Below are 25,714 nucleotides of genomic sequence, written 5' to 3'. Positions count from 1 at the left end.
AACTTAACTGGATACTATAAGCTAAACTTCTGGTTTGGACTCTTCATCTAGATTAACTCAAGTTTCAAGCAAACATGTTGAGCCTTACAAACTTTACATAACCTCTCTTACTTTGCATTTTGCATAAAGTTTCTCTCTCAAGTTCCTTCTTCCTTGCTGCTTAAGTCCATTAACGTGTCTACGCAATGTCAGTGTTACTGGGCGTGTGTGTGTGTGTGTGAGTGCAAGCGCTAACCTACCATGTGCCTCACCCTCTGCCAAACATGCACACTCAGTTCTTGAAACACGTACGCATACCGACACACACGCACGCACGCACACACCCACCCACCTGACATGTGACACGCGGGCAGCGGAGCGGGCACATCACAGCCGGGGCGTTTTAATTGCCTGTAATTTATGCAGCGTGTGTGTGTATGTGTGTGTGTTGCTGTCAGCCTCTGAGATGATGCTGTGTGACAGCTGCAGTCCAGCCCCCCGAGCGAGCCGCTCATAATGACACATTAGACATACTAATGATGCCTCCCTGAGTCCATTGCTGATGCTACCTAGCTCCGCCGCATCACCCAAGCTTTTACATCCCCCCCCCCCCCCCCCCCCCCCACACACGCACACACACGCCCACACACGCCTGCACGCATTCAGTCCATTACTGACCTTTATGTCTTCATTTGGTTCCTTCAAACATGGTAGAAAGTGCCTTCCCACTTGTAGCAGTGTTCGGATCGGTTGTAAGTTAACGGTGGCTCCTGATTTTGTTTTTTCTGTTCGTTCTCCAAAAAGTGGCATTTTACAACGGAAATGAGCAAAAAGCTATATAGTTTTTTCATGTTGGAAAAAAAAGTATCTTAAAGTCAGATCCGTTGATTCACAAAAACCGATCCTCATATTCTCACAATGCCTTCCAGAAGTATTCATATGCCTAGGCCTGTCGCAGTAAGCAATAAATCAATTAACCGCATGATAAATTAAAACAAGCTCAATCATTTACATTTGCATGATTTATTTATTTTTCTCTTCACTCTCTTTTTACCAAAAACAAAAGTCTTCAGTCTGGTACTTTGGGCTCAACTGGCCCTTTTATTGAACGACAACTGAATTATGAAGTCACAGAGACTTCATAATTCATGTTATTTAAAATAGTTTCCAGTTTCAGTTTTAAATATTCATTTGAATTTACAGTCTATTGATCTGTAAGAATGTGTTGTTGCATTCTTATGCCATTACCATTACATGACTTGAAAATGGTGTCAAAACAACATTATTGTTTATCGCATAAAATACTGGAACAATTTATCGTCCAGCAAAATTTGTTATTGTGACTGGCCTACACACACCTGTAACGTCTATAGTCACAACTACACGCTTCAGTGTATTTTATTTTGATTTGATGCGATAGATCAAATGGATACATGGATTAAATTTTTTATTTATTTTTTTGCTTTTTACAAAATATCTAAAAAATGTGACATGCTTTGTAAGACATCTCCGCTCAGTTAACACTTTTTGCTGCAGCTACAACAACATCAGATCTAGGGATCTGACTTATCGCCCATGCAAAAGCACGCCACACTTTTCAGATACATTTCTCTTTTTTGGGGTCTGAATACAAAATTCTCTTTTCCTCTGACTTCATTAGTTACTTTGTGTTGATGGGTCTTGTAAAAATATGCGTAAACTGCGTCGTGACTAATGGTGCATTCTTCCCCTTTCCTTCCTGTTTGTGTCCGTGACCAGGGATGCTGAGGTCTCTCATGCGGCAGGGCCAGTGCTTCTGCCGCGAGTGCGGGAAAAGCTTCAGCCAACCGAGCCACCTGCGCACGCACATGAGGTCCCACACAGGTAAACGCGGCCACGACGTGGACCCACCGCTCTGCAGAAACACAAAACCTTACCAAGTGTTTTTTTTTTTTTATCTAGATTCTAGTGGAAATATCTTGAATTAAGACAAAACTAACTTCGAAGTATCTTTTAAGCAAGATTTAAGGAGCTTGTTTTATGTCAGTAGGTTCTCAATACTGATGATAATGTGCTAGATTGTATCATTTATAACATGGGAAAAACGTCTTGTTATAAGTGAAATAATCAGCCAGTGGAACTGGTACTTTATTGTCAATATTAGGGATGTGGACTAAAATGCTTTTGCTAGAAGTTAGAGAGAAAATACTTGGTAATATTTTGCGTTTCTGCAGTGCAAATAGGAACACAAAAATACTTGCATTTATCTGACAAATCAGCAAAACATTCCTTTCCCCGACTGTTGGCAAGAGAGTTCTTTGCAGATCTACAGTAATTTGTTAATATCTTGCATAGTTAAAAAAAAAAGAAGAAAACTCACTTTTCTTATTGCAATATAATTAAGGTGTCACTTCCTGAGTAGATGGCCTTTAAAATGCATTAAAGTTTCCTTAATGGATTTGATCAAAGCTCCAATAAACATTCTTTAAACTTATGAGAATCCGCGCCCGTTCCGTATTTATTAGAAGCTTTTATCTTTATTAGGCTCTTGAGATGTTGAACCTAAGAAAGTGTTGCACCTCCAGGAGCCTAAACACAACACTGATATTAAAAATGTCTGCTCTTAAGCTCTGCTGTGTGAGCTTATGAAGTCATATTCAGCAACTTGATGAGAGTTTTAGTTGCTAATCAAGTTCCAAAACTAATCGCAGTAACAGTAGGAGGAACGTTAATAATGACCAGCATGATGATCCGTACATGCAAGAACTCCGGCGTCCTGCTTTTTTTAAAAAAAAAAAAGTACCATTCTCCTGTTATTAATGCGCTTTTCAAACTTCTTTCGCCACTTCTTCATCAGTCACTCACATGGCCAACCCCCACAGCTCCATCCAGCCACCGGACGGGATGAGAGATGGTGAATAAATGCACGGGAACTCACATTCCAGCGATTCCTCATTGTCGGACGCCGCGTATCGTCGCCGGCGTTGAGCGGAAATAAATCAAGAGTCGTCTTCCTCTTTTTTTTCTTCCCCCCCGTTCATGCCGGCCGTGACAGCCGGAGCAGTGAGTCCCTCCCGCCCTGAGCCGGGCAGCTGTCTCTATTTTATATTTTTTTTAAACGGAGACGTGATTCGCCGCAGACACCTGACCTGTGACAAATGGTATACATTATTAATCGCTTGTCAATTAGAGAGATGAAATTGTGCATTCTAATGAAGCGGAACGGCGTTCGTCCGCGCCAACTTTGGGGAAAACGGATTTGCATGACTGAGTGCCACTCACCACAAACAGCTTGATCTGGACACACCGTTTTTTTCTCTTCTCCCTACTTACGTCCTTTCATTTATTATTTTTCTCTTCTGGTTTCTTTTTGTCTCTCTCTTGCTCTGCAAAATTATTCAGAAATTTGTTCACAAATTACCCTATCGCATTTCGATTTAATGCGATAGGGTAATACAAAGTCGTGCAGGTTTATAAAATTGAAGGAAAATAATTTTGAAACAAAAAAAAAGAAGTATATCTGACAAATCTGCTGTTCCTTAACTCTGATTAATTAAATCCAGAGTAAACATTTGTTCATCTAATGAAATAAATAGTTAAGCTGTGTGTAATTTGATCCCAGTGTAAATCCAGTTGTTCTATGAAGGACTCTGCATTTTGTTGGAGAATGCTAGTGAACCGCCTGCCCAAAGAAGCAGGAGTCTAACTTTGTAGTGATTTGGGGAAAAGCAAAACATTATCAATGAACAGCTGAGCCTTAAACACTCCTTGCTGCCCAGCACAAGGTTGGTCCTGTTGAGCCGGCGTTGTGCTGTCAAAGACCACTGATCTTGGCCACGCCTCTTCCCCAAACAGGAAGCAGCCAACGCCCCAAATCAAGTAATTATTATTTTTTTTCTTTTCCCCATTTTCTTTCATTATGGGGAAAGAAAATGTTCCAGAAAAATTGGACCAAACAAACTGAACTTTGGCAAAGTGCCACCTTGAGCGCACCATCTCCACAGCAACAGAAGACAAGAAGCAGGTCAAAGTGTATGAATACGTTTTCATAGCTGTGCATTCCTCCTTCTACCTTTTCTTATTCATCTCCTCTGCAGTTTATCTCCTTCTCCCCTTCTTTTCCTCACGTTCTCTCTCTTTGTCCTCCTTTCTGCCACTCGGCTGCCTGTGTCCTGCCTCCTCCTCTCTCTCGCTCTCCTGTCCTGTCATGTCCGTCAGCCGGGCCGGCCGTGATCGCGGTCGACACGGAGATAAGTAGCTTCTTTACAGAGAGTGTGAATGATATGTGGCACAGCCAGTGATTCTAAGTGACAGAGGCCAAATGGTAAGTGATGCAGCGCCGAGCTTCCCCTCAAGCCCCGCTGTAAACACACACACACACGCCGACTCTTGCTCACACACGGACCACGCGGAGGGGTCTGTGAACACTCCGCCGCGGCAGTAATTAATGTTGTCACCCAGAGTCGTCTTCGGCGCGGACGTGCACGCGCGGGAAAAGGCCAGCCACCCCGAGGCCCTCGATTAACATGCGTCACATTAAATCACCGACTCGCCTCCGCCAGGTTCCGTCACCGTCTTCGAGCGCCATCGTCGCCCGTCGCCGCCAGATCCCCTCTGCTAACGAGGGCCGCTGGCGGCGAAAAGGCCGTGGTGTTTACGCGGGACAGAGAGAAAGAGAGAGAGGAGGGGAAGAACAACAAGTAAATGCTTGTATGGACCTGGTGAAAGAGGGGGTGTCGAACTCGTTTTCATTTTGGGTCGGGGTTGCCAGATCTGACTGATGTTTTCCAGTCTAACACAAAGTAAAACCCACTAGACTCAAAAACACACAAACAAAAAAAAAAATCACCCCAACGGCAACCTCTACTGAAACTCAGAAAGTCATAAATATAATCTTACATGTCCTATTGGTTTGCTACATTTTTAGACTTGTGACAATTCAGAACGTTTTTGGTTGTTATTTCTTATATTTAAACCAGAACAGGATTCTATTGGAATGGTGAAAACCTGTCCAATCTGGCAACACTGATCCAAATGTTATCAAAAAACTGTGCCAGGATGTATTGATACTGAACAAACTTTTAAATATAGCTTACCATAAGTACTTCATTATATTAATCATCTTTTCACATTGATCAGTCCCTCCAGGGTTTTGTGATTTTATGTTGCTGATTTAGAAGTATTTCCAAGAAAATTTGCTATATTTAAGCTTATGGATGACGGTAATTTTTTGTTACTCGCCGCATTGATCGAGAAGTGTAAGTTGACATCAAGTGAGTGTAGCAGAAGCAAAAGATTCTGCCACCTGCACAATTATACCTCAGCATAAAAGAGCACACCACCTGTTGATTTTGCGGGAATTTCCGCGATATATCGTGGAATCGCGAAAAAGCGGAGGGACTGACTGATGTCATTTGGCAGGATTCAGGTAAAAACTGCTCTGACTTGATTGATAAAACAATATTTAGGCACACGACTGTTATTGTGAAGGTTCTGTTTACGTGTCCCTGTGGAGTCTAGAGGACCACACAGAAGGCTACGGTGGCCCGGATTTGGCCTCCGGGCCTTGAGTTTGGCACATGTGTGGTAGAGCGTTTAACCAAATGCCCTCCTCCTCCTCCTTCCTTTGCCCCTACCCCACTCCTCCTCTTCCTTCTTCTCCTCTTCCTCTGTCCTTCTCCCCCTCACAGTTGGGTTTGATTATAACGGACTCCACCGAGGTACTGACGCTCACACCACCGCTTCTGAAGCTCCCAAACAAGTATGTGGCACAATGGCTAATCACTGGGCTCCGTCATCCGGCTTCTGCATGTCTCTCATTATCGCTGTCTCACCTCATGCATGCCTGCCTGCCTGCATGTGTGTGTGTGCTTATGTGTGTGTTTCACGTCCTGTGCATGTTTGGCCCCCTTTTTGTTTTTTGTTTTTATTTGTCTTTGCTCGTGTGCGACCATCACATGTGGCGACCTCGCTGCCTGGCATTCACACCTGGCATCCTCACCCTACACACAACAGGATCACACCTGGCGCCTGTGCGTGGGGGTGTATGTGTGTGTGTTCTGCACACATGGAAACAGCCTAACAGCTTATTATAACAATTTTGTTTTTATTTTATTCGTAGAATGTTCTTATACACTTTGGTAGAAAAAGCTCGTTCTGCGCTTGATTCTTTCCGCTGTACGTTGAGATGACGAGACTTCTCAACATTTATTCTATAACTGGCTTCAGTTTTAGTCATTTCAGCTAATGAAAATCGCAATAGCGCAACAACAGTAACCAGATAACCTCATCTTGTACCAGAAGAAAAATTTCAGTCTCTTCACATATATTTGGAAAAGCCTCAAAAACGGTTGCTATGGAGTTTTTGTTACCCTTAACTCTGTAGGTTTTAGGAGTATGGAGTCCCTATATGTTTCTGTGGAACGATAACTTGTTTCTCCGCCATTAGCATGTTGAGCAGTGCGTACACGGGAGTGATTGACAGTTCTACAACCTTCCTCTGATTGGTTGTTTTTGACCAGGAGAGGTGCATTTTTACAGACCACAATAGTCATGGTGACTGTTTTTTTTTGTGAAAAACAAACAAAAACAAAACATATTTTTGTAAAAGTTACATACTGCAGCTTTAGCAGGCACCTCAGCTCCAGTAAGACCACAAGGAGTTTGAGGAGAATTTGCGACAATAATCTACAAAAAGTCTTTGAAAATATCATAGCTGCAATAAACGTACATTATTTTTCCAGTCTACAAAGCTGGTGTTAGCCAGTTTCACTTCCTGGTTATGACCAAGCCACAGTGAGACCACAGAACAACCAGCAGTTTCTTTGTCTTACAGAAACCGCGATTGCGATATTTGCTAACTTAGCGAGCCCGTAAAAAACAACGTAATTTAAAAACATGTACGACACAAAAGTGATCACTCAAGTTAGTGCATGTGTATCAGTGCATGGCATGAAAGCCTCACCTGCCATCTAGAAAAGCTGAGTTTCTGTGCATCCATTTGGTTTCATGTGAGCTAAGAATGAAGAATTTTATGAATCTACTAAAAAAAAATCAAACCTTTGAAACTTTCTACAGTCGCACTGTTTTGGTTTTTTGTATTAAAAAAAACTCAACGCGATTGAAGAAAAATGAAACCTTTTCATCTGAAATTCATCGAAAGATAAGTTAAGTTGTTTTTGCAAACTCCTAAGAATGTCAAAATAAGTGTAAGAAATCCAATAGAACATTTCCTTGAACACTTAGGCGTTCTGAATGTTATTGGAGTTAGTCATATTGGTAAAAGATCCACATCTGTTCTGTTTTTCTCGTTCAAACAGAGCCGGGTTCTAAGACTCTGCGCCTCCGTCATCATTTATCACACTGCTCACACGCAGACTCAGATTTACCTCGCACTCTGAGTGATGGGAGCAGGCGCAGCAGAGGGGTCCAATTAGATGTACTGTTGACGCTGCTTTACGACGACGATAACCTTTAGCATAATGTAGTGCACCGGTCCCGTCAGCCATGTTTCCTCCCAGGACGATGTCGTTTAGGTTCTCGCTTTTCCCCTCACGTCTCTTCTGCCTCGACGATTTTTATTTTCTTCCATGTTTTTTTTTTTGTGATTAATTACACCATTTTTTTTTTTTTTTTGGTTTTTATCCCTCTCACCCACCTTCCCCGTATTTCTTTTCTTTCTGTTGCGTTTCTGATGATGTATGATAACAGCCATATTTTCTTGTTTCTTCTTCAGGGAGAAAGGTGCGGGAGGGGCGGCGGGAGGCCATTTGTTTTCCCACCTTGATATTCTTCCATTTATCAAAATGATAATTAGGTGCAATTAAATGGCACTCTCATTTGTTTTGCTCACATGTGTTGCCTTTTCTTTTTTCTTTTTTTTTGCTTCCTTGCCATTGTAGGTCAGTCTAATTAGAAGAAAGTGCACAGGGTTGTGTGTGGGGTGTGTGTGTGTGTGTGGGAGGAAGGTCTTTGCATCGGCCCCAGTGATTGAGTGAAGTAGAAAGAAGACAAAAGAACAACTGTTCAGGCAGAAGTGTTTAAACTGTTTCTGCTAACTTTGATTCTTCTTCTCACAGTAACAACTTGCCCACTGAAGAGTGGTTTTTGAAACCACAAACAAAAAAAATAAATCATCTAAAAGTTGGATTATTTTGTTCACTTTTGACATCAGAAGTAAAAATATATATATATTTCAACAATGTGAATGAAAAACAATATAAATAATGAAAACAGGAACAGAATAATTGTCATAATCTAACAAGAAATAGAACAAATTTTCATTTGAGCAAACAAATTATGCTCACATTACAGTGCCACCGTAGAAAGATTCAGTGCATGTATTTAAAATTAGCAACAGGTATTGAAGAAATGTATGCTAACTTTTATATCCATTGCTCACACATCGTTGTGTTTACATTTCAGATTTTTTTGTGTGCTGTAGGTTCTCGATGAATTTGTTCTTTTTGTGACGCTTTGGCTTCAAAAGCTCTAACATTTTTCATCACAGACTTTCCACGATTTAAAGTTCTTTCATATCGATGCCGGAGTGACTTTATATATTCAGCTGATCGCGAAGTTGCCCCTACCTGTTGCTACCCACAGTGGGTAAGAAGGCTGAAAGAATGCTGCTACATTTTTCTCGCGCTTGCAGACGAGGACCGGCGTTTAATTGCCAATTATTTACAAATGAAAAAAAAAAAACACGTACAGAAAAAGTGTTTGAAAGCTTCATTCCGCTTTTCCAACTTCAGAGCCGTCTCGTGGATCCGTTCACATTCGCTTGTGTTTGTTGTCGCTTGTTGTCACATTCCGCCGCCTCATTCGTCCAACACGTCGCTGTGCTTCGTTTGCTGCTCTCCGTATCGTAGCTTTTTTCCCGCTCCTGCTGTACGCCGTCGCACGTGGCTTGCGTCTGACCTGTTGTCTGCCTGTGTTTGTTCTCCAGGGGAAAGGCCATTCTGCTGCCAGCTCTGCCCATACCGAGCATCTCAGAAAGGGAACCTAAAGACGCACGTGCAGAGCGTCCACCACATGCCTTTCGACAACAGCCAGTACCCCGACGCGAGGAGCTCGTCCCTGAGCCAGGAGGAGCGGAAACCAGCGGCGGCCAAACACGTACCAAATCTGCAATGACGCCGACGACAGACCTTACTGTGATTAACTGGACCGCAGCCTCGGCACAGACGACTCCTGAAACTGAAACCCAAAATCCGAACCTACACTCTTGATTGACTCGTAATTCTGGAGGAATAAAGGTTCTTTTAGGATTTCTTAATGTTTTTTTTTTTTCTTTTGCGAAAAGGCCTGCCAAGATATGTAAAATTACATTTAAAAAAAACAAACATGAGTCGGAAAAAAATTTCTGACGACGACATGAAAAGACGTACAAGCTGATTGCGAGCAAATGAAGATTGAAAAATCTTAAGTGTCTTCTCAGCTGGACTCAACAAATTTGAAATCCTTTGCGACGTTTCGGTCATCTTTTGGACATAAATGCTTGTGTCATTTCAAACATTCCTGAATCTTTTTTTGTTGCTGTCAGAATTAAGATCCCTCTCTTGCTTTCGTGTTTGAGGTGTACAGTTGCCAAGTGCAGCCTTAAAGAAACAAGTCAAGTGTCTATAAAGACACAAAAAAGTCAACTCATATGGAGCTGGTTTAATCAAAAACAGTGGAAGTACTTGATGGCCACCGTTGTCCCTCAAGCGCTCGCTTTTTGGCTTCGTTGTACATGAGTATGGACAAATCGACAGCAGAAGAGGATGCCCTCTGGATTCGAGTTTAGAGGAGGACAAATTACAATCTGCTCACCACAACTTCTTCACTGTGGGAAACTGAGGCGCACAAGTCGCCACTTAGAAGCTGCAGGGAGGGGCGGGATGAGAAAGGAAGAAAGAGAGAACGCTAAAGGCGATGTGTGCTTAAGTGCTCATTAAGAAAAAAAGAAGGAAAGATGTGTTTTTAATAACCAATATGAATGAGCATCCCATTCTTAAGGCCATTCATTTATTGTCCATTGAGTTTTCTTTATAACCTGTTCATAAAAAATTTCTGGCTCTAAATTAGACCGAGGCTTCAACGTCAAGAATAGCAGGGAGGAGTTGGCTCCAAATTTTATTTTATTTATTTATGTGCACTTGGAAAAAAAAAAAGAAGAAGAAATTGGTACTATTGAAAAATAACCTCTCCTACAAGATACACTTGGACTTTTCTGCATATTGATCTGCAAAACGACCTACGTGATGACATCATGGTCATAATCTCGTTATGCTGGGTTTTAAAACAAATCGCATTTTCATTTTATGATTTGCGCCGTCAGTTTGGAGAAACGTAGCGTTGATTAATCTGCTGGTTATGAATAAGACCTGACACAACCTGGTTATACCGGGAAGGTGACAAGTAGTGACAATATGTGAGCTTTTGTCAAAAGTAAAGAAACTGGACAGAAAATATCTAATACGGGAGAAGAACAATCTAAAAACAAACCATCAGTGTAAGCTGTAAGAAAAACCATAGTTTTTCTATGGTAAAACTATTAAAGTTCAATCATTTAACGTTGGTTATTTCAGGAAACGTGGTATTTCTGTTGTAGCGGTTAAACTAGAGATACACCAATTGGTGAAAAGATGCAAGTGAAATTTTCAATTTACACAATTTTGTACATGCATTCAAAATGTTTTTACCCTTCCTGGCGGGAGCAGTTATCGATTACTCAAATAAGGAACGGAGGGGACGTCACACTGTGTGCAAGGTTACTCTTATTCTAAAACAAAGATCAAATGATTCCACCATATGTATCCCACATCTGTTCGAAGGCCGAATGCACTTTCAAATCCTTTAAGCGCTCACTGATACTGAAACTAGCCTACTTTGAAACGTCTTCCTTAGGTAGCAACTTCCACACCAAAGAGTGTTGTTGTTGCTGATGAACGATGGAGGCCAGTCCCGGTCATTCAGTGCATCTCTACGGTAGATACAACTCAGTACCATTCAACCCCTACAAAAGCTGTGTTTTGTTCAATTTTACTTTCAACTGTGCCTCATTTGCAAAATATTGAAAAAATATATGTATATTTTTAGCTAATGTCAACATGAGAAATGAGGACTTACGTAAGCATGCCAATCCGTAACGACATGTTGAAAGATTTGAAGAGACAACAGAACCACTCTCCAATGCTGTGGGTCCGGTTCTGTGAATGATGATGTCTAGATCTGTATTCTGCTGATAGGAGGTCAGCAGTCAGAGGTCAGGAGATGAGATTTCTTGAGATTTTGGGGATATATACATCCGGAGTTGGTGAGAGGGGAGGCTTATTTTGAAGCCCTCGGAGACATGGAGCTGTCACAACCTTAACGGGGGTTAGTGTGGGTTTAGATTGTCACCTTTCCAAACCTTCTATTTTCTGCATCTCCGTCTCGATGTTCTTTATACTCTCCTACCTCCTTCGCAATGAAAGCCTGTTAAAAGTTTATCGCAATGAAGCTGAACTCATTAGCTCTGCTCACTTTTCACCCTTAGAACAACAACAAAAAAAATCCCTCACTTGAAATCAGGCATGCCTGGATGAAACGAGGAAACGACAAAAGCGAAAGCAGCTCCAGACTTTTTAAGAGCCGACTTCCTGGACTGAGAAATCTGAACGGCAAAGCTAACGAAAAGGCGTTTTGTACTCTTGTTTCAAGACGGCAGTACTTTTTACATGCTTGTAGGTTGTCTTTTTTTGTAATGCATACAATGCCATGTGCTTGAATTTGCCTAATTTATACACACGTGGGTGTGTGTGTGTATGCGTGCGTGTGTGTGTGTGCGTGTACAGAAGGCGTGGGTAGTTAAAATACTTGAAATGGATCCTCTAGCCTTTGGGGGTAGTATAGTACTAATACCAATGTTGTACAGAATTCCCTTTAAGATTAACTCCTCAGAGTTTGTACTCCAAAGTGTGACTTAGAAAACTGTAAAGCAGGAGTGAGTGTGTGTAAAAACAAAGTGTATCTGTAACCCACTTTTACCAAACCCTTTATAAGCAGCAGTAGAAACCAAATGGCATTACTAGTGCACTTAGGCTAGGTTAGCGCTTTAACTAGTTTCATTTGTCTCCACGTACAGTTAAGATTTCTTTGAGAACGTCTCCCTCTTTTTTTTTAAAATTGGTGCCGGCTAACAAACTTCATTGTCATTCTTGATATAGATGCTTTTTTTTTTTTTATTAGAATGATTCCAGATATTCCAATGATTAGAAGAAAAATAATAATGAAATAAAGATTTATCACATGACGGCTGTACAGCACAGCTTTTTAGTGTGTTCTCTATGAAAAGATGGATATTGCTAGCTACAACTGTGCTTTTTTAAAATAATTTTGTCATTTCTTTTTCATTTTAGAGCTTATTTTCCCTAAACTGTAGAATTTACTCATTAGCTAGTCAAAGCAGTCACCCCAGAGGGACTGGCAGGTGTTTCTTTTTGGTTGTTTTTAAAAAAAAAAGTTATTTTCATGCCTATTGTATTGTGTTTTTTTTTTTTGTCTGTATTGCTGTTTTTTTATAACTTGTTTTGGTCTATGATTAATTTACCCTAGGAAACATTATTATTCCAAATGTACTTGGTTGAGATCTGTATTTATTATCACTTCAAAAACGATGAGAGGACAGGAGCGAGACGGGGGCCGTTTGATTTCATTTGATTTTTCCAGGTTGGTTTTTTTCTACTGTGTAGTTTCGTTTTGTTTTTTTCGCTTTGTTTTTGAAGCCAGCAAGCCGTCGTGAAAGCTCTACCTCGTCTGAGCCGTTCTCAGTTCTGTTACACTTTTGTACATCGTTTCAGAAAGATGTAACATCATGTCCACAATAAAGATCAATACGCAAATATGGCGCCTGGTTGCCTTGTTTTTGTTTTTTTTAAATCGGTCATTTCAGGGAGTTCCTCAAATTGTAGCGAGTCACGTCTGATATTTAGTAGCCTTCATGGTTATTGTTCTTGGTTCCATCAAACAGCTGGGCCATGTCAAGGCTGCATTTAATTTTAGTCACCCGTCAAATTGTATCTGTTTATTTTCTATTCAAAATCAGGATGAGTGAATACTTATGTTCTCATAAAATAATTTAAAGGACCAATGATGAGTTTATATATTTATCAAAACTAGTATGAGAGGACAGCAGCGAGACGAGAATAAAAAAAATTGTGTGTTTTATTTGTGCCTCCTTACAATTTAACTAAGCAGAAAAATAACATAAGTAACACAAAAGTACACATTTCTATGCCTGGGATTGAATGTTTCCATTGGGAACTTGAGACCAAAATATATATTTTTTTGGCCAGTGTCTAAAATTGCCACACCTAAAACACTTATCACCCTGAACACATAATCTCCACAGTGAAACATGGTGGTGGCAGCATCATAGTGTGGCTCTGGTTTAGTTCAGCAGGCACAGGTTGCTAGTTGGAGCTGATGGGAATATGACTTTTACTATGTACATGTCCTGTACGTAGAACATCTGTTAGATTGTAAAGAACTTTAGACTGGGAAAGTCTACAGGACAACCTGAAACAAAGACATCATTTAGATCAAAGAATACTGGTGTGTTGTAATGGCAAGACTTAACAATCGATGTACATAGATGCCTATCCTTTCAGCCTGATTGAGCTTCAGCTGTTTCGCAAAGAATTACAGGCAAACATCTCCAGCCCTTTGTCAACGATTCTGTTCGTAACCCTTGTGGACAGCAAACGTGTTGAGGGGAGTCGTTTTGAGCCAGAGGAACAGGTGTCTGATTTTTGCAGACGATGTGGTTCTGTTGGCTTCATCACACTGTGATCTCTAACTTTCACTGGAGCAGTTCAAGTTGAATGTGAAGCAGGCAGGATGAAAATGAGCGCCTCCAAATCTAAGACCTTGGTCTTGAGTCAGAAAAGGGTAGAGTGCCTCCTCTCGGTTGGGGATGAGATCCTGCCCAAAGTAGAGGAGTTTAAGTATCTCTGGATCTTGTTCACAAATGAGAGAAAAATGAAGTGAGAGCTCGATAGGTGGATTGGTGTAATGACACAAGAGCTGTACCGGTCTGTCGTAGAGAAGAGAGAGCTGGGCAGAAAGGTAAAGCAGCAACTCCATTTACCAGTCGATCTACGTCTCTACCCCTATCTCTTGTCATCAGCTCTGGGTTGTGACCTAAAGAAAGAGACCTTGAATACAAGCAGCCGATACGAGTTTCTTTCACAGGATGCCTGATGCTCCACATCAAGAGGAGCCAGTTCAGGCAACTTGATCATACGCTTGGGATGATCCAGGTGAGGCACTCCAGACACATCCAATTGGGAGGAGATTCGGAGTAAGACTTAGCACATGCAAGGGCGACTGTATCTCATGGGTGACCTTGGGACGCTCTGGTATTCCCCCAGAGGAGTTGGCCCAAGTGGATGGAAAGAAGGAAGTCTCGGCCTCTCTACTCAGGCTGCTGCCCCCAAGACATGATCCTGTATTAAACAGAAGATACGGACAGATGGATGGACGGATATTTCCGTCTCTAGATAGACAAATCTATATGGACTTACAAGAAAAAAGTATTTATTAAACGAAGACTTTTTTAATTTGTAAAGATTTAATTTTTGGTCTAGTCAAGATTGTCAATAAACTACATTGAACTTTGAGGTTGTCGTATCACAGAATGTTCAAGGTACATGACTACTTTGGTGAAGCATGTATTGATCATCAAACCCTTCTACCCCAACCCGTTCCTGCATGTGTTTTGATGTCTTTAAAAACACGGAGCAACTTTGATAATTACTCGCAGTGCGAGTGTTGCTGATCCACGGCGAGTTGAAAACAGATCAAACCTGAACCACACCGCAAGCAGCCGCTCCCTTTCATACCGCGGTGACACGACCGACGGACCCTGACTTTGATGTTCGTCCAGGCCTCGCCGCCACCTTCATGTCCGTGTGTGGCCCTCCAGCCGAAGTTGGGCTGCCCAGCAACGATGATAAGAAACTCACAACCTTCAGCTCTGAGCGACCACCTGGGGATCGGCTGCTACTTTGCCAGTCCCTTTCATGTTCTTGCCTCTGTGCGCGCGGCGCGCCTGTCGGTTTGAGTGACGCCTGAATGACAGGTTCCCTCTGAGAACATGGCACACCGCGTTAATGCCAGGCAGGGCCCCGTGGGCTGAGAACAGACTGCAGCTGCCCGTCACTCTTCCCAGACCTCATCAGTCACTGCGAAGGCAGACGTGAAGGCCCTGAGCTCCCTGGAAAAAACCTGTTCGCTGACATCTCTTCTTTCTGTCACCCAGCAGAGAGACGCTGACTGACTGGATGACTGACTGAGGCGGAAAAATACGCCAAACTCCAGGCTGACTCTTAGCTGATGGATAGGTACATTAGAAAACACTATAGTGAGACTTTTTTATGTGTCATAAAAGAAAGCTGCTGCTCTTAGAGGAAGTCTTGTTTTGCAGGTATAACCACAGGGGGCATCGGTTTTCCCGAAACAGAGGGAATTTTGAAGACGTTTTAAGAACATCTTTAGAGTTTCTGGGTTTTTTTAACTAGTACTAATTGGTACTACTTGGGGAATTATTTCCCAATTTATATTTGTAGTGGGTAGTAGCTGCCACTCTTGTGACGATGAAATATTTCAGGCACCAAAATTTTATCTAAGCTATTTGGAAAACAGTTTAGACAGTTTATACAGGATAGCCTTTGACTAGCTCAGGTTCGATTAGCAACCTGAGCTATTAACTATCTTCCCTCTTCGTAAGCAACCCATCTCTGACAATATCATCAGACTCACCTTGCCCACTAGAGCTCCAAAAACATGCCTCTCCTTCTCCAGACGTGATCATTCCCGGCTCCTGGAAAGAAACTCAACTTAATTCCATTTCTCATTCCCTGTGAATATTCTACTAAATAAACCTTTAACTCTTGACCTGAGTGATTCAGTATGCGAGTCAGGAAATTGAACCCCAAAATGACAACTATTTTTGCTTTTCATGAGTGAGGCATTCTGACCAGAAATCTCTTACACACTTGCTTCAGTCTTTTTGTGGAACATCTCAATCGTCCCGGCTCAGTAAAAACGTAAATCCTAACTATGTTCAGCTGACTGTGAAGCTGGTTGCCGTACAAGTTTTGTTCCGCCATCTTGAATATCCATACTCACCTTTCACCGCAACCTTCGAAGCAAAGCATATAGAGCGAGGGGCTGGTTTTCACCAGGCTACCTTCTTTGTATTGGCAAAATGGTTTTTGCACACTTGGCGACAGTTGTTCCTTCCCAACTCCTCATAGCACACTTTGGTTCTGACACATGGTAAACTGATGCTAATGTGTTGCTTTATCAGTTCCTCATGTTTGTCTTTGCCCCTCTTTACAATTATTACCACTTTATTTGTTCCATGTTTTTCTTGGAGGTTCAGTAGAATGTTACTAGCATTCAACGATGATGAATGATGTATTTTAACTGGAAGTTGAAGTATCATCCATTGCATAATACCTCACCTGACCAGGATGGCATTCATAAAATAATGCTGGATCTTACAGGGCTGCTATTAATTTATAATAAACAGGTGGTGCCCTGACTTTTTTAAAATTAAAAACCACATTTTTAATTTTTTTATTTTGACCTTGGCACTTAACAGCTGATACTAAAACTAAACCAAACTAAAAATTTCTAGTGAAGGTGAATTTTACTACTCATAATCTTTTGAAAGAGCCTGTTTTCAAAAATCTTGAGCTATGCTCCTTATGTATTTCTCTACTTTCTCTAGTCAGATCAAGTCCTGTTTAAATCTGACTACCATCTCTTAGCTCTGTAGTTCACTGCACTGTCCTTGTCAGAGGGCCTGATCTCAATCTGCCACCAGGGAGCGCTATTCCTCTCGAATGGCTTCCTGAATGCTCTCTCTTTTTCTTTTTTCTTTTTTTTTTTTAGAAAGGTCCAGATCCGCGTTGAGAGGACCAAATGGCACTTGTACATGCAGGATGGCAGTTTGGAGTAAGTATACTTAAAACACACTAGGGCACATATCAGCCCCGACTACAGCTACCACCAGAGAGTCTGACTCCTCCGCATTTCTCAGGCAAAAGGCCAAACACATTTACAACACTTCAAGTGTCTGCGACACAAGAACGCCCTCTCCACTGTGAGATATGTAAATATTTCACTAATCAAAGGGTTGTGGAATCGCAAAATGCCACGGAAAGGTTATGACCTGGAGCCTGTGCTAATAGGGGAGGGAGGGAGGAAGAGGGGAAGGGGAGGAGGCGGGAGGGCTCGGGGGGAGCGGGGCTGAGCTGTGGTGGTGGAGGTGGGAGGGAGGAGGAGTGACAGCTACCACAGGCGTTCCTCCTGCCTGAGGAGGACCTTCACATGCTGACCTCCGCCTCCTGCACTCCAACGCTCTGACAGTAATGAATAGGAAGGGGCTGTTTATGCATATCAAATGTTATTTACTCTCGCACAGTCAACTGTAGCCACAGAGGACAGAAAGAGAGCAGCAAAGAAAAAAAGAATAAAAATAAAACCAGGATATTCCCAAAGACCACCGGCTGCCTTTGGAACAATGTGGACAGGAATGCAAAGGCCCCTGTGGCACACTGAGGTTAATCTATCCATCGCAGTGGGTTACATGACATGGGTTTTTGTGGGGCTTTACATCGACTTGCTGCATTGTTCGCTAGAGGTGGGCGAAGGCCTGTCACGATGTCCGAGTTCTGCTGGACGATAAAACGTCCCAGAAATTATCGCGATAAACGATGATGATGTCATTTTCAGACCGTTTTCAACTAAAGGAATAATAGTAGTGGTATAAATGCAAGAATACCCACTCAAAGATATAAAAAAATAATAATTTCTAAGAAATGTAAAAAAAAATGTAAAACTCCAAAATAAAATGACAAAACAACAATAATTAAAATGGATTAACTAGAATGTAACTAAAATTGCATCTAAAAAATATTAATTAATCTTAGATAGGGTAAACAGGAAAAAGTGGGAATTAGGACCTCAGTGCAAACTAACTACTTCGCACAAATATTTGCAGCATTTTTCAAAATGCCGGCTTTTCAAAAATATTAAAGTGAAGCATCTCTAACAATTGCTGTCCTACTTTAAATTATCAATCTCATTTTAATTTACCATGTGATTGATTTATTGCTTATTGTGACAGGCCTACGTGAGTGGATCAATCAAAAATATCGATATCGGTATCAGTATGGAATCGACATGAGTGAGGTAAGACTGATGCTTTAGTTTCAGGTTCCCTCTTGAAGTTTTGTTTTATGTTTGAATTGTAGTTTCTCAAGAATACCTCAAAAGACATTTTGTTTCGATTTGCACTGCAGTCTTTTTCCTTGTTCGTATTTTTTATTCTTATTGTTGGTCACAATAATGTTATAAAGGTATTTTGTAGACACCTAGAAACTTTGCCCAAATTCTGTCCTAGATCCAAACAAAATCATTCAAAGAAAAAACCAAGAGAAGACCTACATGTCAGAAGTTTGATATGTCAAACTTAAATAAAAAGTATCGGTATCAGTATCAGGAATACTAACTAATTATTTACTTGGTATCGATATTAAAGTATACATCATCGCAAACCTCTCCTGTATCGCACAATTTTATTATTATACAGATGAAAACCTGCGCAGTGTTTTCAGAACCAAACTCAACAATGAGCTCTTGATATCTAACCCACACAGTCATTATTCCAACTATCTCCGCCACCACCAGGCTAAAAGTCTATATCCAGCCACAGTATCTAGGGGGGTGGCAGGCTGTTAACATGCATTCTAGTCGTGTAACATATTTTTAAGCAGGATTAATTCTTCTCCACACTGACATGATTGCTCTTAAATAGCACAAACCTTAAAAAGCCAGAGGGAACAGAAAGGAGGAATAAAATAAAAAAAAAGCCTGAGCAGAATTATTCAAGGGAATGACGACTCAAGAAAATAACCTTGAGCGGGAACAATAAGGAATCAACCGCCAGAAAACGTTTGTGTGTTTTGTTTTTTTTTTTTTACTCCCGGATGCCGGCGTGTCATCGCCGTCGGTTCACGGCTCGGCCTCATTTCCGACCGCCCCCTTTTGAGAATTAAGTTGGATCTTAAGGATGTAAATGAGAACCTATTCGGTGGCCCCCACCGTCTCTCATGTGAATCCCAGGACAGAGCATGACATTTAACATCGCCTTCACTAATTTGTGCTTAATAGCCAAAAAGTTATTAGAATTAACGTTAATGACATTTCATACGTCTCCCCCCTTTCTACATACATTACTCCTTCTCTTCTGCTGCTAGTTAAGCAGCTAATGCCGGGGCGCCTTCCGCTCGCAGCTTAAATATCACGTTACACTTTTTGCCAGAAATCTTTCAGTCGCCCTGTTTTTTTTTTTTTCCCTCCGAATTTTCACTTTTCACAGCCCCTTTGCAAAGAACACAAGAATTAAAGAATCAAAGTAGAGGAAGGGAGGGAGGGCGGTGTAATAAAGCGTTTTAAGTTGATTCTATCGGTCACACCCTTTGCACCAATTGACACGACGCGTTGCGGGAGATTAAGCCGTTTGTTGCTCGACGCCCGTTCCGTCAACCCGAGCCCCTCTTGTCGAAACAAGCACTGTCCAAGGAAAGAATGGGAGGTATTTATATACTTCCTTCTGATCCGTGCGTTAGGAAGACGAGGAGATTATCGTGTGAAAGATGAACATTTTGTTCCTATCAAAACAACAAGCTCAGCCGGCCGGGGAGGCCCTCCTCTCTCCGGCAATTAGTGACGGTCTGCAACCTTGCTCAAGGGCGGTGGGATTTTCTCCTGTGTTTCTTAGGGGAGGTCACTGAATTCCTTCGGCAGCTACAGGGATTCAAAAGGAGCACCCCAAGGTGTTTACCGCGTGACTTCAATTTAACGGCAGGACATGTCGTTGAAGAGGGAGGTAAACAAAGAGAGGGTTGCAGGACGTTGAAGTAGCAGTGCTGAATTATTTTACTGCGTGGATTGTAATTACATCACATATCCTCAGCTATATTGTGCCTGTTTTTCTGCGGCAATCTGAGAGCAGTTTAAATTTTAAAAGCAATAGCCCATGATCACGCGCACGCAAAAGCCCCGTTAATTAAAGCCGTTTCTGCAGGTTTAAAGCCTCAAACACTTAAAAACGTGAATTAAAACTGAAGAAGTTGCTGACTTTCTGTAAACTTTCCACAACTTCTTGAAAAGTCTTAAATGTAATCGTCTCAGTTTAAAGGTAAATATAGTCGGTAACACTTTATTTGACGGGATGTGAATAAGACCGTCATGACACCGTCATAAACATGACATAACGCCTGTCATGAACATGAGTAAGTCTTCATGAATATTTATGACTGTTGTCATAAAGTGTCATTCGGTAAATCATGACACTTTTAGTACAAAGTTGACATTATTCAAAATGTCTTTGTTATGACAATTTGTCATTAACCAAGAAATCATGATCTGACATAAATTTGTTATAAAAGTATTACTGATTAAACTTTAGCTTTAATAACAAAGATACATAATTTTCAAAGTTTAATACATCACAAACGCACTACAGGTGAGGAGAGGGACACTGGAATTGACTTTTCTACATGGACCGGGCGCCCTGTGAGTGTTTAGGGAAACTGATTACATGTAAATTCCAAAAAACATTAGGATTTATTTTTTAAGACCACAAAATCTCAACACTGGGAACAATTGTTCCTGCTTTTCTGTCACCATGGATTTACCGAGAGTCTGGCACTTTAATTTCTCGTTGTCCTGAGCAGAACAAACTTTGTTCTTGTTTTTGTCACATAAACACATTTCTTCATTCTTTCGGAGCATTTTAATGCCTTAAAAAGCCTCACATGCATCAAGATATTTTAGTAATACGGTCAAACCAACAGAATGATGAAACTTGCTCATTGTAAATTTCAGGTTATTTGTAAGTCACTGTTACTCAACAAGCTGTTTAGAAGGCATTGAAGTTGCAGGAAACATATTGCTCAAGTTGTCAAGTAGGTAAGTAAACTTAGAAATCATATGGATCCTAAAAAGTTATGAATCTAACTTGCCAAAAGCATAAAAATGAAGACGGAAAAGTAATTTGCTTACACAATCAGATATATGTTCCTTTTTAATAACTGACAGGAACTAAAGACTTTATGTTTGACACGTTAAAATCAATCATGCACAACCTCAACGTTGCATTTATTTTCGTTTCCTCAACAACTATTAGTTTCAGCTAATCTACTATTGATTCAATTTGGACCTTCATGTTTTCCAGTACGTGGAGAAAAGTTCCAACACTTTTGTTGAGGCTCGTTTTAATATTAAATGTAAACCAGCGGTGCTAGTTGTAATCTGAGGGCAATTTAAATTTTAAAAGCAATAGCCCATGATCACGCACGCAAAAGCCCCGTTAATTAAAGCCGTTTCTGCAGGTTTAGCTGATCTTTTAGTCAGTTGTTTTGTCTTATTAAGGTCATCGACTTGAGGGCAGAGTTGAGGAACTTTTCTTAAGTTTTATTTTTTTGTTGTTGTTGTTTACCGCTAAAACATGGGTACAGTGCGAGATCGAGAAAGAGTTGGCCATATAAGAGGAAAATACACACGCAAAAGAAAGAGCAGTGGGGTATTTGACAGTGGTGGAGGTGTGGATGTGGTGTGGGTTAAGAGGGGAAGAAGAGCTGGGGGTAATGGTGGTCGCCTGGCCGCTGACAGACAGGCCAATCTTCCGTCTGGACAGGCTCAAGAGAGATGTGTCAGTCTCTGCTGGCACCCCGGGCCAGGCGCACCCACACGCGCCTAAATGTGTATTGGCAAAGTGTCGGTGCCAATGCCATTAGCCAGCAGACTTAAATTCCCCCCTGTAATTTTCAACGGCGCTCCTCGTTATTGGCACCTCTGATGGGTCGAGTATTTGAGTCCTAATTCACTTTAAATGGATGGCTGGTGGCGGTGAGCAGCCGGGCGACTTGTTATCACTCCTACGAGACAGTCAGGTCCACGCGCGCACGTTCACGAGCCTATCCGCCGATGCTCAGCCCAGGAAAAGCTAAGAAGCCAAGTCATGGAAATGACTGATAATGGAAAATGTCAAAATCTGAATTTTAACTGCACAAAACCTTGTTTTTTCCATAAATTACAAAATGTTTTTTTGTTGCTTTTTTAACATTTAAAGCTGTAAGTATGTAACTTATTAAGAAATTTGTTTTTTTTTGCACATTTGCTTTGTCGTTACAGTTTTTTATAAAAAATAATCTGTGAAAAAATGGCCACTCAGGCAGAAACAACCCATCCGAGCCAAGAGGAGGGTGCTTACCCTCGTGCTTACCCTCGCTCGCTTGCTCTTTGCTAAGCTACAGCTGGTTCAACACAACAGAGCCTGGCACAAATGCTAAAGCTATGCTCAGTTAGCATAGCAACCGGTGACGGCACATAAACGGTTTTCCTAAGTTATTTTTCCACCATTAGCAGCATTCATTGACAGCACTAAGACCCTCCTCCTGCTTTTGATTAGTTGTTTTGTTAAGAAGCAGTGACTTTTTTCGACAACAATAATATCACTGACAGGAAAGCAAAGGAAATCGGTCTTTTCACCGATTATCTGTCTCATATTGTCACAACTTGGTGACAGTTTTAACAAATACAAAAAAAAAACATTTTTGTAAAACTTACACACTGTAGCTTTAAACTGGATAAAATCAGGATATAATTCATAGATACACATCATAAATGCAGGTTATCTGTTCATCAACACAACCAGTCGGTGTGAAATGACTCTACATGTAGCCTTCATTTTATTTATGGACAGTTGTGATTTCATTTTGGAAATCACAACTGTCATTACAGGGATTAGAAAATAGTGTAGAAATTTTTTTTTTTTAATTATACCAATTTTTTTGTTTGTTTGAATTTCAATTGATATCTGGATTAACGACAGAATTTTAAAACATTTCCACAGTTTTAATAGTTTAAAAGTCCACAGATTTTTTTTAAACTAGAAGTCAAACTATGTAGTAGTGAAATAAAACGCTGCTCCAGCTACAACTGAGTATACTTTACATCAGTCATGACTGTTGTCACATACAACATAGGTCGTAATCTACTTTTTTATACATTATCCTACTAAAAAACTGTCCATATTTTCACCACAGTACATTTGTTGTAATGTAACGTCTGAAAGTCAGAGTTTAGGTTAAAACTATACTACATTCTATACTATTTGAAAGCTCTAATCTACAAAACACGCAAGAAAACTCCCTCAAAAACGTATTTCAGCTGCTTCAAAGGAACAGGTCAAGTGGAGAGGAAACGAAATGAAAAACAGACACGTTTTCTTGGCGATATTTTTGCCCTGATCTGAGGCCTTTCGTGAACTTTTCGGGGTCCGACCCGCATGTGGTCTTGACTGCAATTAGCATTTAATCTAATTCCAAAGGTTCTCTGCCTAATTCTCAATGGATGACGACACAATACGAGCAGAAGAGAGATGTTTTTACTTCCTCTTGCCATCTGTGACCCCCAAAAAACACATTAAAACCGCTAGAATTTTCACGAGCTAACGAGTGTGAAGCTGTTTTGGATTCTTGAGGGATTTATAGCTTCCAATCTCTCTCTTTTTCTCCCTCTACTTCTTTAAATCATTTCAGCTATCTCTCTCTCTTTCTTTCTTCCCCCCTCTCTCGCTCCTCTTCACTCTCCCTCCCTCGCAGCGACAGCGTTGCCCGTCGTGTGTCGAGGGAATACGGCGTTCGTCAGGCCAAGGCAAACATATGCACGCAAAAATAAAAACACACACACGCAAATGTTAAATAACTACATACAGGAGCAATTTAGCTCTGCCGTAATTTGTAGATAGTGTCTGACAACCTTGCTGGAGAAGTTTTCACCCCAGAAATGCTAAGTAGTCCCAGCAGGAGTCAGTCAGGAAGAGGAGAGGGGCTCTTTGCTTTTTAATGTATTCTTCTGGAGCCCAGAGGCCTCCTCTCCGAAACGCGGCGCGTCTTCACCGCTGCGCTGTACACACGCGCTAGCTGGCTCGCTCGCTCGCGCGCACTCACACGCGCGTACGAGCGCGCGAGCTCACATAACTGTCAGCCTCTGAAGGAGCAGCGCTAATGGGGCTGTTTTTAATGAGCCAGGAAGAGGAGAGTGACCCTTCGAAGGTGAATATCTCTATTTCTCTGAGTTGTTTTACTTATTTTATTTTATTTATTTATTTTTTTTGCTGCATGGCAATGAATGCGCACACACACATGTCCTCGTGCATTTACAGGAAAACTTGTGATTATTTATCTCTAATTGTTTCTAACTGGCATAATTAGTTTTGAGCTCTGGGCTCGTTCATTCATCCAGTTCTCTCATCGGGAGCGACATCAGAAGGCAGAAATGTGTGTGTTTCGGGTTTCTCGTTTTTTTTTTTTTTCTTTCTTTGTGGCTGGAGAGCTTGCATAAATTGCACCGGTTTTGGGGTAAAAAAAAAAAAAAAGAAAAGAAAAAGAAAGTAGCCCCCACAGCAATCGTCCTTCGCAAAGCTGCAGGAGATGCGGCGATTTCCTCAAGTTCCACTTCACGTTGCAAGGGACATATCCATCCCCCCCAGACAGCCATTTCACTTTATTTCACTGATTTTATGATCTTTCCCTTGCACAGACTGATAGATAAATAAAAAAAAGAGGGGACGGGGAAGAAGGGGGAAAAAAAAGGAAAGAAAGAGGCAGTTCTAAAAACAGCCAATAGATGGCACACTCTGTATGGCAACGTGGAGGGTTGTGAGGAGCATTGTGGTTGTCTGTATTTAACCTAGAACCTGGAGAGCATCCTGTGTCTCCTCTGCTGGGAATCTTCTGCTACTTCTAGGAGTCAAGGATGGAGAAGAAGAAGAAGAAAAGGAAGAAGAAGAAGCAGTCAGGTAGGTGAACGGATGTCACGCTTCTGTTCTTGTTGCTCAACAACCTTTGGCGTGACTACCTTCTTCTTCTGTTCGATTTCTTTCTTTTTTCTTCTTCTTTTTTTTTTTTTTTTACACACATAAACAAGCCTGAGGATATATAGCTGTGACATTTTATCTCGCAGCCCCGGGTTCATTGTGTTGGCAGAACATGTGGAGCTGCAGAGCAATCTGTGAACACACGGCTAGAAGTAATGGTTCTTCTGATGTTCAGCGTCTCGCGGAGGAAACAAATGCACCGACTAACCAGATGGGACGCGCCTTATAGTGTGTGTTAATATTTCGGTGGTTAAAATAGATGGAGAAGAAGAGGAGGAGGAGGAGGAGGAGCGGAAGAAGATCATTTCATACATCATCTTTAAAGGAAAAACTGCCAGGAGTGATCCTCATTAATCCGAGCTGAATTGTCTCTTTTCTGGTTTTGTTTAATCTTTCTTCTTTTTTTTTTTCTTTACACCTGTGAAGCAGTTTTATGTCTGTATAAAACACGTTTTCTAGAACACACTAAAAGAACTGGAATGTCTTTTTTTTGGGGGGGGGGGTGGGGAGGTTGAGTTAATTGGGAGTTATTACATTATCATCATCATCATCATAAAAAAAAAAACAAGTGTAAAAATGTGAAATAGGCTCGCTTTGAATAGATTATGATTCGTGATGTGCCAATATTACAGTTTATATTCACACATGTAATGAGCACAAGCTGATATGAATATTTTAAAAAATGGGTTTTTTTTAATTATTATTATTTCTACGTATTATCAGCTCTCTGTTTTCATACTGTCTACATGCACTGTGGAAGCGAATGTCAGC

The 25,714-nt window shown here is 41.2% G+C and overlaps 1 protein-coding gene and 1 long non-coding RNA gene across 6 annotated transcripts in view; both read left to right on the top strand.

Moving 5' to 3' along the window:
• Positions 1 to 12,829, top strand: part of znf516 (zinc finger protein 516) — a 58,323-nt gene extending 45,494 nt beyond the window's left edge. For 4 of the 5 annotated variants that reach the window (XM_032558527.1, XM_032558528.1, XM_032558525.1 and 1 more), the window contains 2 exons: positions 1,738 to 1,842; positions 8,906 to 12,829. In XM_032558527.1, coding sequence (XP_032414418.1) covers positions 1,738 to 1,842; positions 8,906 to 9,093 — 293 coding nt within the window. In that variant the 3' untranslated portion in view covers positions 9,094 to 12,829. Of the gene's footprint in view, positions 1 to 1,737; positions 1,843 to 5,648; positions 5,720 to 8,905 lie in introns of all 5 variants that reach the window. The other variant, XM_032558531.1, reaches the window with a different exon arrangement.
• Positions 12,830 to 23,685: 10,856 nt separating this feature from the next.
• On the top strand, positions 23,686 to 25,404 carry LOC116716389 (uncharacterized). The gene is made up of 3 exons (XR_004338446.1): positions 23,686 to 24,119; positions 24,761 to 24,865; positions 24,994 to 25,404. It is a non-coding gene; the product is annotated as an uncharacterized LOC116716389 (long non-coding RNA).
• Positions 25,405 to 25,714: the final 310 nt, after the last annotated feature.

This window comes from Xiphophorus hellerii, chromosome 3 (genome assembly GCF_003331165.1).
Source record: "Xiphophorus hellerii strain 12219 chromosome 3, Xiphophorus_hellerii-4.1, whole genome shotgun sequence".
Taxonomy (NCBI): Eukaryota; Metazoa; Chordata; class Actinopteri; order Cyprinodontiformes; family Poeciliidae; genus Xiphophorus; species Xiphophorus hellerii.
This window is presented reverse-complemented; position numbering and strand designations above follow the sequence as displayed.